This window comes from Erinaceus europaeus, chromosome 7 (assembly GCF_950295315.1).
Source record: "Erinaceus europaeus chromosome 7, mEriEur2.1, whole genome shotgun sequence".
In the NCBI taxonomy this organism is placed as follows: Eukaryota; Metazoa; Chordata; class Mammalia; order Eulipotyphla; family Erinaceidae; genus Erinaceus; species Erinaceus europaeus.
In genome coordinates this window covers 7207233-7224436 of record NC_080168.1, presented here as the reverse complement: position 1 = coordinate 7224436, position 17204 = coordinate 7207233, and the positions used below count along the sequence as shown (strand labels likewise).

At 43.4% G+C, this 17204-nt stretch overlaps 1 protein-coding gene across 3 annotated transcripts in view; it reads left to right on the top strand.

Annotated features, from left to right (window-relative positions):
* DOCK10 (dedicator of cytokinesis 10) overlaps nt 1-17204 on the top strand; it is a 309226-nt gene extending 292022 nt beyond the window's left edge. For all 3 annotated transcript variants that reach the window (XM_060193683.1, XM_060193682.1, XM_060193684.1), the window contains exons 51-56: nt 3038-3184; nt 4607-4817; nt 6846-7036; nt 10348-10448; nt 10626-10764; nt 16479-17204. In XM_060193683.1, coding sequence (XP_060049666.1) covers nt 3038-3184; nt 4607-4817; nt 6846-7036; nt 10348-10448; nt 10626-10764; nt 16479-16595 — 906 coding nt within the window. In that variant the 3' untranslated portion in view covers nt 16596-17204. The remainder of the gene's footprint in view (nt 1-3037; nt 3185-4606; nt 4818-6845; nt 7037-10347; nt 10449-10625; nt 10765-16478) is intronic.

The window sequence follows — 17204 nt, the reverse complement described above, 5'->3', positions numbered from 1 at the left end:
CTCTCAGGAGTCCTCTGAGTTTGTACCAGTTCCCACCCTGTAGCTCTAGGAGGAGGAATGGCCTATACCACAGGGGTCATAGTAGTGACCATGAAATTCTGCTTCTCACCCCTCCTTTTATGCTCACACAGAAATTACTTAGGGGAAGAAATTCACAGGAAAAAAAAGTCCCTTTCTGCTAGTTTTCACACCCTGCTGAGAAAAAAAAAAAATTCTTTCCTGGAGCTTGGAGATATTTTTCTCATGGAAATGCAAGTAGTAGATGCTGCCTTAGCTAGTGCCCTGGGGGGATTCTGATGGGCTCTGAAGTCTCATTTCTCTGATGTGTCAGTCTGTCAATTTCAGCCACTAACTTCTGACCTTGTGTCAGACATAACTCTACAAAGACAGCGATAGAAAAAGCACAACAGGCTGGAAGCCAAGTAGAAAGGAAGGCAGGCCTCAGTACCCCAACAGAATCAAGAGGAACTGCAGGGAACATCTTTATTTAAAACAATGGACTCTTCTCCAGTATTTTGGTGCAAATAGAACATTTTAATATGTGCTCACTAAGACCCGTTTTATTTGTTTATTCATTCAACAAAATCTATAGCGACATCTCCCTATAAACCAGACATTGCACAAAATCTTGGACGTGAATATTAAACAAAAATTTTTCAACCTTTAGAGCATTCAGAATCAGGGCCAAGAGGTGACACACTTGGTTGAGTATACATGCTGCCGTGCTCAAAGACCCTGGTTCAAGCCCCGAGGCTCCCCCCCCGTGGGGGGGGGGGGAGCTTCGCAAGAGGTAAAGCAGTTATCATTCTCTTACACCTCCCCTGCCCATCTCAGTTTCTCTCTGTATCCAGTAGATGAGTAAATAAGTCAGTTAACTACTTAAAGAAAACTCAAAATCAGGGAGGTGCTAAGGAATCAAGAAGTTACTTGAACTATCTTGGACTATGTGCCTTGTTCCCTGGCTTCAGAAGTTACTGAGTACAGCCCACTTATACAAAAATCTACTGCTCATGCAGAGCAAAATATGCCTTAGATAAGTGTTAAGCATCATACGGATATAAATTTTGTTTTATTTTTAAGAAATAAATGGCAAAGAAAATAATTGTGATATTAATAATATGTATGCCTCCTTTATATATAGGAGAGAGAAAAAAATGAAGAAAACCAGAGATGTGATCAGGGATTAATCCTTTTTTAAATTATCTTTATTTTTAAAATTTTTTTGTATTTCTTTTTTTTAATATTTATTTATTCCCTTTTGTTGCCCTTGTTTTATTATTGTAGTTATTTGTTGATGTCATCATTGTTGGATAGGACAGAGAGAAATGGAGAGAGGAGGGGAAAGACAGAGGGGGGAGAGACAGAGAGACATCTGCAGACCTGCTTCACTGCCTGTGAAGTGACTCCCCTGCAGGTGGGAAGCTGGGGGCTCGAACCGGGATCCTTGCGTTGGTCCTTGCACTTTTTGCCACTTGTGTTTAAACCACTGTGCTACCGCCTGGCTCCCCAGGGGATTTAGTCTTTCCCAATACAGACAGAGAGACAGACAGATGTCCATAAGAGAGAGAATCACATGTAAATGCTGTGAAAAGACAGCCTCCACTTTTCTCTTTGCGGATGCTCCCATGAAAGCAACCTTTTGGCAATGACATTGTTCCTGCCTTTGCACCATCTCAAGAAATATTTACATACAACTGGTAATATTTTAGGAGTCGATGATTTTAAAACAAGGCACAAATTTACAGCTAAGATGAGCCACCAATTTCCAATATCTTCACCTGGACCCTCAAGAGTGAGCCCCCTTAATTAAACTCTGCATTCGGCAGAAACCGGATACTCTCAGATTTTTAACTCCCAATTTAATTTAGCACTGTGAGGCCATACATGTTCCACAGGGAAAAAAAAAAAAAAAGGTTTCTGTGTTCCTTCAGAGAAAAGGAATTACAAAAGTCACCTTACTTCATTGTCCTTAAATAAAATTTCCCATTCTTCCTCTCCCAAACCATTCAAATTCACAGAGGTTGAAACTTACCTGTGCCTGTGGCATAAAATTGATGGTTAGGTTGCTCCTATATCAGTCCTTCAAAGCCTAGCATTACAGATTTTTTTTTTCTGCATGAAATGTATTAACATTGCAAGAATTTTCTACAAAACCTATTAGCAAGTTGAATGATGAAATTGCATAGAACCAAATTGTACCAGGTTCTGTAGAAATGCTGACCAAATTATTTTCAGCTAGTACTTAGGAGTGTACCACGTATAATGTCTGATGTAGCAATGACAGAATGTGTTCTGCATGGTCACTGAATATGACTGTGGTAGGCATTCCATCCCATTCTAACACCTGAACTTGCTTTAAAGTGTTCCCTGCCTCCTGTCCAAGAACTGTAGAAGAGTTTATTAAAAACACTATTGTTTGTTGATAAATGTCATTCCTTCAGATTATGTTCTATCACTGTGCTACCACACGAGGGCATTCTTTCTCCAAAATATATGCAAACCACTGATTTCTCCTTGTTTCTTTTTTCTGTCTTTTTCTGTCTCTTTCCATATCTGAAGTAAACTTTATTGCTCAGACATATGGATCCAGAGAGAGAAGGTAGGTCAGGGAGCCCTGGTTACCATAAAACCTAGCACATGCAATTTATATCTTTATTTATTTTCCAAACCATTTTTATTTGTGATTAACAGACTCTTAAGATCACCCTGTGTGATCTGATAATTCTGCACTGCCCTCACCACCGAGTTTTTGTGCATTGATTTCTATGGAGAAAATATATATAAGTTGTAGTGAGGTCCTGTTTCACCTGGAGAGGGGATCTGTAGATAGTGGAAAGGTTCTAACCCTCTATGTTGTTCTCTTTACTTGATTTGTCCCTGATTTTGACTATTACAGGTCCCTAATCAATGACTTGGATGATAACCAAAAGACTCCAGATATGTGTTTTTAAGTCAATGACTTCTGTTTTGCTTGTGTTTGGCAACTGGTATTTTCTGTAATAAAATCGGTGGCTCCCTATGTGTCTCCCTCCCATAGGGTTTTTTTGAAGAAGAAGAAGGTAAAGAGTATATTTATAAAGAGCCTAAACTGACGGGTCTCTCTGAGATTTCCCAGAGGCTACTCAAACTCTATGCAGATAAATTTGGGGCAGACAACGTGAAGATAATTCAGGATTCCAACAAGGTAGGTGAAATCCACATTCAAGCCAATGCAAAGAATCCAGCTTTGTAGAATGTTTAATGAGTTGTTAAAGTTTTAGTTTTCTACCAGAGTAGGCAAAGCAAACTCCAGTGGGATAAGCTAGATTAGATATTTCCCCTGCTTGATGGTTGGTGGTTTTTTGTTTGTTTGTTTTTGTTTTGGGGGGGGTTTGCTGTTGTTGTTGTTTTCTAATCACAAACATTACATTTGAGTAACTTTGGGGTTATCTTAGAAATTTAGTAAATTTTCTCCTCCCTGGGTTATCTGTGTTTGAAGAGCAGCCTAAGGGGTAAATTGATTGAGCCCATTGGTGGAGTTTGCAGAAGCAGTAAAACAATGATTTATTCAATCACGGAGCTTCTCTTGGGTTATGAGAATCTTGACACAAAAACTATTTAAACATGGTGATTTAGTAAATGATACATATTAGCAAAAAAAAATTTTGAAATGCACTGTCTGCCATAACAACAGATTTTTTTTCAATGACATTGAATTAGTAAGTGAACATCCCATTAAACTCCAGAGATAATGTTCTAGCCATCTTACAGTATAATTATTAGTAACATTACAATCATCTCTGGGACTGGGTTGTCAGTAGGTAGAGTCCATGGATGGAGGATGTTGGGAAAAGTTTGGATGTTGTCCCAGGAATCATTAGGAGAAAATTAATAAAAGACCAATAATCAACTCTCCAACCTTGAAGAACAGCTAAAGTAGTTTGTAGTTTCCTGGCCATATATATATATGAGAGGGGAATTGGTAGAGGAGGAGGAGATAGAACAAGAGACAGAGAGACACCTGCAGTACTTGCTTCACCACTTGTGAAGCTTCCATCCTGCATGAGGGGAGCAGGGGCTTGAACCCCATTCCTTGCACATGGTAACATGGGTGTTTAACCAGGTGTGCCATGTCCTCCTGTCAAAACCACCCACCAAAGCTGGATTAGTACAGAAATTACATAAAATGATCCATTGCAGATTCCAAAAGGATTCTGAGAATATCTGCATTCGAATGATAGGTCAGTTAGTCAGCTACAGACAAGAAGCATAAGCCCCTTAGAACTAATGGTCCCCCTGTATGTGTTTGGCTTAATCATAGTGGCAGAAAATAAGATGCAAGTCCACTCTCAAGGAGCTCACACTCTACACAAAGGTGAGGGCATTTTCATCTTCTAAATCGAGAAGAGAAAGAAAGTCAAGGATGAGGTTATAGGCCACAGTCAGTCCTAAGGGTCCCAAGAGCCTCAGCTACCTGTCCAGCTGGCTCCATCTTCCCTCTCCCACCATCTGGCTACCTGACCACAGTCCGGGCACTTCTGTTCTATGGCCCCGCCCGGCTCTGAAGCCATCTGACTTCCCCCTGCTCCAAAATCTTGTGTTAACTGCCCATCATGTGTTAACACAGGTGAACCCCAAGGACCTGGACCCCAAATATGCCTATATCCAGGTGACCTATGTCACGCCATTCTTTGAGGAAAAGGAAGTCGAGGACCGGAAGACAGACTTTGAAATGCACCACAACATCAACCGCTTTGTCTTTGAGACACCCTTCACGCTGTCGGGCAAGAAGCATGGCGGAGTGGAGGAGCAGTGCAAGCGGAGGACGGTGCTGACAAGTGGGTGGCCCCACCTGCCCTCAGGCTTGTTCCTGGGCCGGTCTTGTTACTAGGGGAAAACAAGGCACTTACTTCACTCTTGGGGCTGGGAGAAATAGTTCAGCAGGCCTTACAGGACTCCTGCCCTGGCACCACAGAGGAGCACCATGGATAGTGATGTCTCTCCCTCTCTCCTCTCTGCCTGTGTGTGTGTGTGTGTGTGTGTGTGTGTGTGTGTGTGTGTGTGTGTAGAATTCAAGAAGTATAGGGCAGATTAGGCTGCTTGTTGGTATAGAAATTTCTCTTCTTTCCCTGGTGCTACATAAATTGGATGGGGTCAGGGGAGGGAAAGACATTACCATCTTGCAAATAACCGAAGTTTCTGGCTTGCCAATGCCTGTTGGGAAGGGAAAATTTTTCTCTTTATCCTCTGTCAAGTAGAAAATCCCCAAGGAGTCAAGCAGAGGCATTGTCAGTAGAGGTATTTACACACATCTCCCCTCTAGCTGGTCTCCTAGAAAAAGGCCTCTGGTTTATTTAGCTCCAACTCCTCTCCCCAGAAATCAACCCTCAGCTATGGCTGGGTGAGCAGCTCTGTGCTTTGGGATCAGGTTCTCACCCAACCTGTGATCTGTAATTCCGGAAGCTAGTCATCTGTGTGTTTATCTAGCAGTCACTTAACCAGCAGCTGTAGATGGCGGGCAGGGCTCTGGCCACTCCAGTAAGGAAAATAGTGCTGACCTTCTGGTGCCCACAGTCTGGCAGGAGAGAGAGCCAAGTGAAGAAAATGCAGGAAATGCAGAAAACAAAATGCAGACAGACTCTCAGGAGGGACTGAAGGGAGAGGGAAGTAAAGGCACCTTGGACCAGTAGGAGCTGTGTCTCTCGGGAGATGAGCAGCCCTGGATTATGCAGGAGACACAGGAAAGGCAGTGGATCCGAATGATCAAAAACCTCACCTTTGGCAAACTTCTCTAGAACATTCATAACAGGGAACAAAAGTCTAGAGCAAAGCCATTATAAAATGTGTTCTAAAGTGTCTACTTAAGTAGTTGGTTTTTTGTTTGTTTGTTTTTAGTCAGGGTTTGCCCCTGCATTATTTCACTGTTCATGAGTTGATTTTTTTTAATTCAGATCAATGGGGAGCGTGAGAGAAAGAAACACAAGGGTTTTTTCCTGGTTCCATGCTACCTCCCACATGGGACTTGGCCACACATGCTGGGAACAAGATATGCCCCCCACCCAATAGGCCATCTGCTCTGCCCCGTACTTAAGCTTTCTTTATTTTGATGCAACATTTGCTCAGTCTGAGTTATAAACTGTGGTGAAAACAGCAGTCTCAGTCTAGCTCTAAGCAGGAGGACATGTTGGCTAGTGAAGGGCTGCCGGGATAGCCTGAGGGTACTTCTTCCCGAGCTAGTGCTCTCTGGCTTGGAGAGAACTCAACTGGAGCCGATCTAGGCTGCTGCGTTGGAGAGGGATCAGGAACTCGTGCCGCACTAACTTCCGCAGGAGATACACTCTGGAACTCTCGGAGCCGGAAAGCAATTTCCAGGTGTCTTTAATCAGAAGAGCAGCTGTTTTTATACTCTCCAAGTAGGGTGGAAACAGGATGTGATATTGAGAGGGTGGAGAGAAAAGTGACTGGTGAAAATCAGAGTGTGACAAGGAGGGGGCAGAACAGGCGAGAATCCTATCACTGAACCACCAATGCCCTGGAGTGCTTTATGTAAAAGTGATTTATGTAAATAGACCAAAGCTTTGGATCAGTAAATCCCTATATAGGCATATGGTTAAGCAGAAGCCAGGGGGAGGTGGCAGACTACCCAACAAAGGGCAGAAGAGCATGCTGGGAAAGACGGCGAGGGAAGAAGCCAAGAGATGTGGGAGAGAAGGACCCCCAGGACAGAGCCAATCACAGGTGCACAGACACACAGGACAGAGTGTGCTTCAAACTGTGGAAAAGGCGGGACCCTGTGGAGCATGGGGTGAACCCCCGGCCTTATGTGGAGCTCAGCTTTTCTGTTCTCTCCTGTCGCTTCTCTGTAGCCAGTCACCTGTTCCCCTATGTGAAGAAGAGGATCCAGGTGATAAGCCAGTCATGCACGGAGTTGAATCCCATTGAAGTGGCCATCGATGAGATGTCCAAGAAGGTCTCGGAGCTCAACCAGCTGTGCATGATGAATGACGTGGACATGATCCGACTGCAGCTCAAACTTCAGGGCAGCGTCAGTGTGAAGGTACGTTTCCTCCGGTGCTGGGGAGCCCCTGGCCAGGAACCCTGGCAGAAAACAACCTAGGGATGTTTGAAAGAGAGAGAGATGGGTGCCGGCGGTGGCGCACTTGATTGAGAGCACATGTTAACAGTGCACAAGGACCCGGGTTCAAGTCTTCGGTCCTCACCTGCCACGGGGAAGCTTTGCAAGTGGTGAAGCAGGGCTGCAGGTGTCTCTCTGACTCTTTCCTTCTCTGTCTGCCCCTCCCTTCTCGATTTCTGGCTGTCTCTAGCCAGTAAATAAATAAAAATGAAAACATCTTCAAGAGAGAAGGAGTTGGCAGGGCTGGGGAGACAGCATAGTGGTTATGCTAATGACTGTCCTGCCTGAGGCTCAGACGTCCCAGATTCAGTCCCCAGCACCACCATGAGCCAGAGCTGAACAGTGCTCTAGTAAATAAATAAATTAAATTAAATAGATTTCATAAAGGAGATAGACAAACTGAAAGAAGGATGATCCAGCAGCACTTCACCATCCATTCATGGAGCTTTCCCAGTGCCTCCAGTGCTGCTCCCAGATGTTGCTGGGGCTCAAACCCAGGACTTCGCACCTGGTAGGATATATGCTCTTTATACTCTACTGGGTGGACTTTCTCCCAGTCCCCATCATTTTTTTTTACAAGGCAATTAGGAGCCATCTTTCTCCTTTGTGATTCTGTCTGGCACCTTTGTCTGAGTCCTTACACTTTTAATTATTCTCAAATGCACCTTGACAATGTCAGATACCTAGTGATAAACTTCTTTTTCCTTTTCTTCTTTTTTTTTCCTTTCTTTTTTGCCATCAGAGTCATTACTGGAATTTAATACCTGTACGAGTCCACTGTTCCCAGTAGCCATTTCTATTCTATTTCAGACAGAGGATGAGAGACAGAGAAGAAGAGATAAGGAGGGAGGAGCCAGGCGGTGGCACACCTTTTTAAGCATACACAGTGTGATGTGCAAGGACCCGGGTTCAAGCCCCTGGTCCTACCTGCAAGGGGAAAGTTTCACAAGTGGTGAAGCAGGTCTGCAGGTGTCTCGTTGTTTTTCTCCCTCTCCCCCTCTCAATTTTTCTCTGTCTCTATCTAATAAAAAATAATTTGGGACAAGCAGTGGCATACCAGGTTCAAACCTCTGGTCCCCCCTGCAGGGGGGAAACTTCCTAAGTTCAGGGCTGCAGGTGTCTGTCTCTTTCCTTCTCTACCTCCTCCTCTCAATTTCTGTCTGTCTCTATCCAATAATAAATAAATACATAAACTTTAAAAATCATTTTAGAAAACAAGTAAGTATTTAAAAAAGAGAGAAAGAGGAGGAGAGGGGTGGAGGCAAAGATTTAGAAAGAATGGAGACACTATAGCATGGTTCCACAGTTCCACTGCTTGTGAAGTTCTTCCCCAGGCCCCCAGACATTCCCGTGCAGTGGGCTGGGGCTTGAACCTGGGTCCTTGCATATAGTGGCTTGTGCAGGTGAGCCACCATCTGACCTCTGGGGAAGGCTTTTTTTCTTCTGCCTCCACGGTTATTGCTGGAGCTCAGTGCCTGCACTATGAATCCACTACTCCTGGTGGCCATTTTCTCCATTTTTCTCATTGTTGGACAGGACAGAGAGAAATGGAGAGAGGAGGGGAAGACAGAGAGGAGAAGAGAAAGATAGACACCTGCAGACCTGCTTCAACATTTGTGAAGCGACTCCCCTGCAGGTGGGGAGCCTGGGGCTCGAACCGGGATCCTTACGCAGATCCTTGCGCTCGGTACTGTGTGCGCTACTACCCGAACCCCCAGGGAAACCTTAACTTTGTCTGAACCAGACTCTCTTCTTCCTTATCTCTCTGTTCCCATCGTCTCTGGTGAGACTGCTTTCTCCATTTTAACAAATAGGTCAGAGAACAAATAAACATGGCCCCCTCCTCAGAAAAGTGTTTAAAATCCATAAAATGGAAAAGTGTTTATGAGTTCTTAAAACTCATCAGACTGCCAGCTCCTGCCAAGGAGCAGATGGTCTGCTCACTGCGGGAGAGTGAGGCAGAGGCATTGAGCAGGCTATTTGCAAGAGGTAGAGCGGCCTTTAGCAGCACCAGCAAGGCTGGGTGGGGATGGGAGGGGCAAGACACCGATTGTTAGCCTCCTGGACCCGAAGACTTGGGGGTAGAAAAGCTGATGGGAGCAGAGCAAGCAGCTGATGACAGACAGATAGACAGAGCCTCCTATAAGAGGAATATGAGAAAGAAACCCTGGCGTTAAATGTTTTGACAGTCTGGAACTGCAGTGAGACAGGTTAGGTACGCACTTGGGTACAGAAGTTAAGGAAACACAGCAATCAAAAAGTATATCCCCTGTGTCATGCAATATCTTTATTTTTATTTATTTGTTAACTTATTTGCCAGAGCATTGCTCAGCTCTGACTTACAGTGGTGCTGGGGATTGAACCTGGAAGCTCAGAGCCTCATGCATGAGAGTTGTTTTGGATAACAATTATGCAATGCTCCCTTACATACAATATTTAAAAAAAAAATTAGGGGACCGAGTAGTATAGCAGGTTAAGCACACAGGGCGAGAAGAACAAGGACCACTCAGAGATTCCAGTTCAATCCCCCAGCTCCCCACCTGTAGGGGAGTCGCTTCACAGGTGGTGAAGAGGTCTGCAGGTGTCTGTCTTTCTCTCCCCCCGCTGTCTTCCCCTCCTCTCTCCATTTCTCTCTGTCCAACAATGACGACATCACCAACAATAATAAAACAACAAGGACAACAAAAGAGAATAAATAAATAAATATTTAAAGAAAAAAGAGAAGAGGAGAGGAGAGGAGAGGAGAGGAGAGGAGAGGAGAGGAGAGGAGAGGAGAGGAGAGGAGAGGAGAGGAGAGGAGAGAGAAGGGAGAAGGGAGAAGGGAGAAGGGAAAGGGAAGTAGTCCACCAGGTAAAGAACAGGATTTCTATATAAGAGATAGTTCCCGATTCAACTCCTGGCACCGGAGAACACCAGAGTTGAGCCATATTTTCTCAGGCTTTCTTAATATAAAAATAAATAATTTTATAAAACCAGAGAAGAAATCGGAAGCCCAGTCAGTATCCAGAAATAGCAAAGCAATGAAGTGGCAGACCCTCAAGGCTGGGGTGAGGAGGCAGTGAAATCCAGCAGGTGTGTCCTTGCGCAGTGACTGGTAGGGCGTCAGCAGAAAACTCCCTGACCTACAAGGTGCTGAGAGAAGGCTGGTTGCCCCGGAGATGCTGCTCCCTTAGGCTGTGGAGACTTTCCAGAAGAGACCAGATCATTCTCAGCCAGTTCTCTCCTCCCCCAAGGTCAATGCTGGCCCAATGGCCTACGCACGAGCTTTTCTGGAAGAAACGAATGCCAAGAAGTACCCGGACAACCAAGTGAAGCTTCTGAAGGAAATCTTCAGGTAAATGACGTTTCTTTGCTGGAATGTTCTTCCTAGAGTTGTTGCTATAGGTGGGGTGTCCTGAAGCCACCCAACCAGCCAGCCTTCTTCTGGGGGCAGAGTGTCTGTGTCAGTGGCCTGACCCCAAGCCTCCACTCTCTATGGCTGCTGACTAATGTCCTTGTGACTGTTGCAAAGGCAATTTGCGGAGGCGTGTGGACAAGCCCTGGATGTGAACGAGCGGCTGATCAAGGAGGACCAGCTGGAGTATCAGGAAGAGCTGAGGTCCCACTACAAGGACATGCTCAGCGAGCTCTCCGTTGTCATGAATGAGCAGGTAAGGCATCCCTTCTCGGGTCATAGAAGGGGTCCATCCATTTCTGCCCAATGCCTCAAAGACCAAAGTGCCTCTCATTGCTGCAGAAATCTCTGTACTTAGGTGACTGCCATGTTGCTGAGCTGCTCTTTTTATTTATTTATTTAAAAAAGGATTCAATAACAAAACCGTAGGATAGGAGGGGTACAACTCCACACAATTCCCACCACCAGATCTCCGTATCCCATCCCCTCCCCTGATAGCTTGCCTATTCTTTATCCCTCTGGGAGCATGGACCCAAGGTCATTGTGGGATGCAGAAGGTGGAAGGTCTGGCTTCTGTAATTGCTTCCCCGCTGGACATGGACGTTGACAGGTCGGTCCATACTCCCAGTCTGCCTCTCTCTTTCCCTAGTAGGGTGGGGCTCTGGGGAAGTGGATGAGCTGTTCTTTCTGTCCATGCTCAACTCTCCTGGCCCCAAAGTAGAGATCGGGGGCGGGGGTGGGGGGTGGAGAATATATTTACGTTTTAATTAGATATACATTGTTGTTGTTTTTTTAAGGCAAGGCTAGAACTCAGGCACTTTCTACAATTTTCAAGTGAGTTATGCAAAGTCATGAGAGCTGTTGATTCTCTAGAACACAGAGTTTTGCTGTTAGATACCAAGGAGCATTGGACATGCCCTTTGGAGTTTCCAGGATGTAAAGGTGCCCCATCTTACCACTAGGGGGGTCTGCATCTAACTCAGGACTGGGGTCTTGGCTGTTGAAATCCTAGGCTGGACCTATATAAAGATGTGCAGAATTGGATTAAAACTCAGCCTCCATGGGAGTCGGGCGGTAGCACAGCAGGTTAAGCACACATGGTGCAAAGTATAAGGATCCCAATTCCAGCCCCCAGCTCCCCACCTGCAGGGGAGTCACTTCACAGGCGGTGAAGCAGGTCTGCAGGTGTCTATCTTTCTCTCCCCCTCTCTGTCTTCCCCTCCTCTCTCCATTTCTCTCTGTCCTATCCAACAATGACAACATCAGTAACAACAGTCACTACAACAGTAAAACAACAAAGGGCAACAAAAGGGAATAAATAAATATTAAAAAAAAAAAAAAAAACTCAGCCTCCAGCCCATAAGCAAGTCACTTGTGATTTCTGGCACTGGTCCATGGTTCTATATGCAGAAGGAGTTGTTGAGAAGCAAGTAGTCAAAAGCCAAATGCTGCTTTTTGTTGACCTAGTTAGTTATTAACATCCATCAGCCTCATATCCCATCACTGGTGTTCCCTTCCAGGAGTCAGATGTGTTCTTCACAGACTAATAGGGAGAGGAAGTGTTTGAACCCTGCTACTAATACTGCTTCCTAGGCAGCAGGCACTCCTAAATAAGATTTCCCTTCCTTTCCTCCAAAGCTTTATTGCTTTCAACATGAAGTGTCAGGTGAATAGATAACTTTATTCTAACTACATTTCCCAAATACATTTCTCTTTCATTTTTTTCATTTTCGTCTCCCTCCACCCACACCTTCAAATCTCCACAGTAGTTAGATGAGAAGAGATGGGGAGTTGACTTGGGTTGAATAGAATTAATCTCCCTGGCTAGAGTTGTTAGTAGAAGAGTATTGGTTTGGAGTTTTTAAGGAATGATGACAATTGAATATTCAAGAGAGATGCCTTCATGACGTGGGGAGGGGGAGGTCATAAATCTGAGAGTGAAACAGTAAGAAGAAACAGTGGATTTGAAACTTGTCAAAGGTAGTAAAAAAAATGTTTTTTTCTAACTGTGAATCTCATCTGATCTTGAAACTTTGAGCAAAAAAAAAAAAAGTTTCTCTCTCTTTTTTTTTTCCTGGCAGCTCTGTCGAGGTCCATGTTTATACAGCTTCTGTTCCTCTGTGTCTAGTATTTCCCTCAGTACTGTAAGCAAAAGTGGTACGTTTTGCTTTTCTTATGTCTACTATGACCTTTGTGACCTTCTGGTATACCTAGCTCTTCCTAGCTTCCAAATGTCTTGTGTTTCTTACATCACCCCCAATAGTTCCAAAAGAGTTTCATGTGCTCTACATTTTTATTTAATTAGAAAAAATTTACCATTTTCAGGCAGAAAAAATTAGGGGGGGGGTCTCTCAATTAAAGCTAAAACCAACAACTTAACTTTTGAAAAGAAAACTCATACTCTAGCCACTTTTCAAATATATTAGAGCTCATTTGTATGACAACAAAGAATCACTATAGACTCTGGAGTGCCTGAGCAAAACAGATGAAGACAAGAGCCACGGAAGCTGATGAATAGAAGAGAAGATTTTCTTTCCCAGAAAACCATTGCTAAGAGAAAACTTTGATTCTGTGTTTCCTGGAAAGGAATGCAAAGAAAAGAAACTAATGGATCACTCAGGTCTGTTCTTAAAAGAAACTGTAATTTTCTTCAGCAAAAGAAACAGATCTGTGAGGCCAACTTTCTCCTAGTTCTCAAGATTCTATGACATTTGTTACGTCAGCCTTTATATATGATATAATGGTCACAAACTCTAGGACTTTTTTTTTTAATTTCTTTATTAAGGGAATAATGGCTTACAGTCGACAGTAAAATACATTTGTGACATTTCCCAGTTTTCCACATAACAATTGAGATTTTTAAAAGGCTTTTTTCAAAAATTATTAACTCAGGCTGGGAAGACAGTATAGAGTTTATGCAGAAAAACCTTCATGCCTGAGACACCAAAGGTCCCCAGTACAACCGGAAGCCAGAGTGTAGCAGTGTTTTTCTATAAAAAAATAAATAAAGCATCCTGTTAACAGTATGACCAGTCCATATTTCTACTCTAGATTAAAACAAGGAGATGTACTTCTAACCCTGTAGATGAGTATCTAGAGAAATAAATATTTCTTTTCTTAAATATTCCTTAAATATCCACCATACATATAGTTTATCCACAGAAAATCTATACTACTAATAGCCAGAGAAGCTACTTCCACAGTAAACACTGACACAGTTGTTTTACTTGTCTGTTTGTTTGTTTACAAGTGGATGTAATGAATAGTTTTCTGATATCGTGGACAACTAGCAGAAGACAGGGACTTATACATTTTATAGTATTAATAAAGTAGGTGTTTGGGGGTTCGGGCAGTAACACAGCAGGGTAAGTGCACCTGGCACAAAGCACAAGGACTAGAGTGAGGCTCCTAGTTGGAGCCCATAACTCCCCACCTGCAAGGGGGTCGCTTCACAAGCAGTGAAGCTGGTCTGCAGGTGTCTGTCTCTCCCCCTCTCTGTCTTCCTTTCCTCTCTTGATTTCTCTCTGTCCTATCCAGCAACTACAACAGCAATAACAATAATAAGGGCAACAAAAATGAGAAAAATGGCCTCCAGGAGCAGTGGATTGGTAGTGCAGGCACTACCAATAACCCTGGGGGCAAAAAAAAAAAAGGAAAAAAAGTAGGTGTTTATCTCAGTTCAGATTTACAGCAGTCAAAGTTTTGCTTACTTCTTTACTCAGCTTGTTTAATGGAAAGACAGATTACCATAATATTTAGATTTAAGCACTAGTGGTGGGAAGAGTAGCCAGCCCAGTATTAGCGCTTTCTGTGCCATATGATACACAAAAATCTTTGAAGACACGGACCTTCATGCACAGATTCAGGCAACAGGCATGAAAATGAATACAGTGAGGGGTCTAAGGTTGAATATTTTTCTTTCTTTCTTCATTGATTGGATAGAGACAGCCAGAAATTGAGACGGGAGATAGAGAGGGAGAGAGACAGAGAGACACCTGCAGCCCTGCTTCACCACTCACGAAGTTTTCAGCCAGTCCCTGGTTGAATGTCGTAAACAGCAGCAGAGTTGAAGTTGATAGGCCGACATAGAAATCAAGAAGAGAAGCCTAACTCAGCGTACAATTCACTCCAAGAATGTGCAGAACGTCTTTGCTCAGAGGGCTTTCTGAAGCTGTCATTTTTACAAGAAAACCTTCAGTGCCTATAAGGGAAGAGATGAAATAGATCAGGCACTAAAGTCTAAGGGAATAGTTTGAGGTGTAGTCTGTCTGCATTGTTAAACAGCTAGGCAGGCTCCAGTTAGCTTTCCGGACAGCCAGAAGGTCACACTACTTTATGCCGCAGAAAACATAAAAGCTAATTTTGCATGGGCCGAAGCAATACACATAAGCACTGGCACAAAACAAATATGAGAGGCTCATAGATCTTTGCACATTAAGAAGGAGGACAGCAGAGTGGGGTCAGTGGTGGCAGTGGGTGTCAAATGCAAAATGCAGAGAAAGGAATGGGTCAAGGGCCGGGCGGTGGCACACCTGATTAAATGTACCTATCACTATGTGCTTCGCCTGGGTTCGAGCTCCCGCTTCCCACCTGCAGGGGAAATGCTTCATGAGTGGTGAAGCAGGTCTGCAGGTGTCTTTCTGTCTTTCTCTATCTCCCCTCCTCTCTCAATTTCTCTCTGTCCTGTCAAATAAAAATAGAAAGAAAAAAAATGGCCACTGGGAACAGTGAATTTGTAGTGCAGGTACCGAGCCCCACTGATAACCCTGGTGGCAAACAAAAAAATATGCATCTTCTAAGCTATGATGCCCAGAAAACCAAATTCAGAGGCACACTGCTCTCACAGTTCTACGTGATCTGGACACATTCTGTCTTCATTTATTTATGCAGAACCTGTTACATTAATCCAAAGGAGAACTGATTGGCATTAGAGAATTCTTGGATATGGGGCATTCTGTGGAGACTGAAATAATGATTCTCTCTTGAATATGAACTGAGCTTAAATCATGGTGGTGTGGAGAGCTGGTGGGAAAATCCTTATAACTAGACATTTAAAATATTCATGAAATCTGCCTCACACAAAGATACATTTTCGAGGTGTCTGGGATATTTTGTTGCTGTTGTTGTTGCTGTTATTGTTATCCTCATTGTGTTTATATATTCTCATTTGAGTACATCTAATAGGGTAGTGATAGATATTAATGTAATTTCCAAAAGTAAAATCAAATCAAGGTACACAACTTTTGTGTCTCCATCAATATTTAGATGCAATTTCAAGTCTTTCACTTCTGGGAGTCAATTTTGACAATGTAAATCATAAACTTACAAAATGAGATAAAGTTCTGGGTTTGTTTAGATACAGGCATGCGACTGACCCGTTGCTTATGAACTTATATCTGACTGTCGAAGGGTAACTGAAGAATATGATGAAGCCAATGAGATAGTCAGAGGTAGTCGCCTTACTTGAATGCCTGAGGCCCCAGAGGTCTCAGAGTTAATCCTCAGCACCACCCTATGTCAGAGCTGAGCAGTACCCTAGTCTGCCCCTCTCAGAACTATCTCTATCTCCATCTCTCTTTCTATCTGTATCTCTCTGTCCCTCTATTATGGAAATAAATAAAATATTTTTAAAAGAAAATTGGACTGGAAAAATAACTCAGTTTGCTGAGTTGTGCTGCTTTGCCACGTATATGAATGACCCAGATCCGAGCCTGGCCCCCATAGCATTGAACAAAGCTTTTCAGTGCTGTGCTCTCCTTAACTCTCTAGTCTTGTCGAAATGGCTAACACCTGTCCTCAGCAAAACTTCTTCCGGTCTGCTATGCTCAGCTTATTTTCAAATCTTGCAAGCTGCCCCTGGGAAATAAAGAAGAAGAAGCAGCAAAAGAAAGTCTGTTCTAGGTTTTGTGTTGGAAGCTTTTGGTATGGAATGCTTGTCCTGTGTGGCTTCACCTCCCCCTCTGTTTGCAGATCACATACAAGGACGACCCGGCAAAGTGCGGTGTGGAGCGCCCCTGCACTCTGGCCATTAACAGGGGCCCCCCAGCTGTGCCCAGCGTTTTGGTTTCACCTAGTGCAGAAGCCTGAGGGCCACAGCTCCAGAGACTCTTCTAGGTTTGCAGCTGCTCTAGGGGAGAGAAAGATTGTTTTAATTTATTTGAATTTTTTATGGTGTTTATAGTTCTTTTGTTACCTCGCTAGCTTGAGAATTCTGCCAGCCTCCAGCTTTGCACATTTCTGATATTTTCTTTTTATTTGAACAGTGTTAAATATTTGTCATGAAAGTTCAGTGAGTATGTAGCTCAAAAGCAAACCCCAAGTTTTCTGTTAGTTACAGCATCCCCAGCACCAAGTCCCAGTCCAAGTCTTTTAAAGGTCAGAGAGAAATTTTTTATGTAACATTTAAGTCTATCTCCAATGTAAATAGAGGGCTGTAAAATATGTGGTTTTTAAGAAATTGAAAAACCTTTTTAGTTAGTACTTATGACAGTGCTAAAATTCTATGAATAACATTTCAGATGCCATATATTAAAATATTTGTGTACGTGTACAAAGGTGTTGATAAAGACTAATCTTTAAAGTTTGTGGAGTTGCCTTTATTTGTAATATATGTGCTCTTAAAAAAGCAATGGGATATGAAATTATCAAAGTATTTTATCGCTGTTAATAGAAATAAAAAGATACTGTTACTTTGCA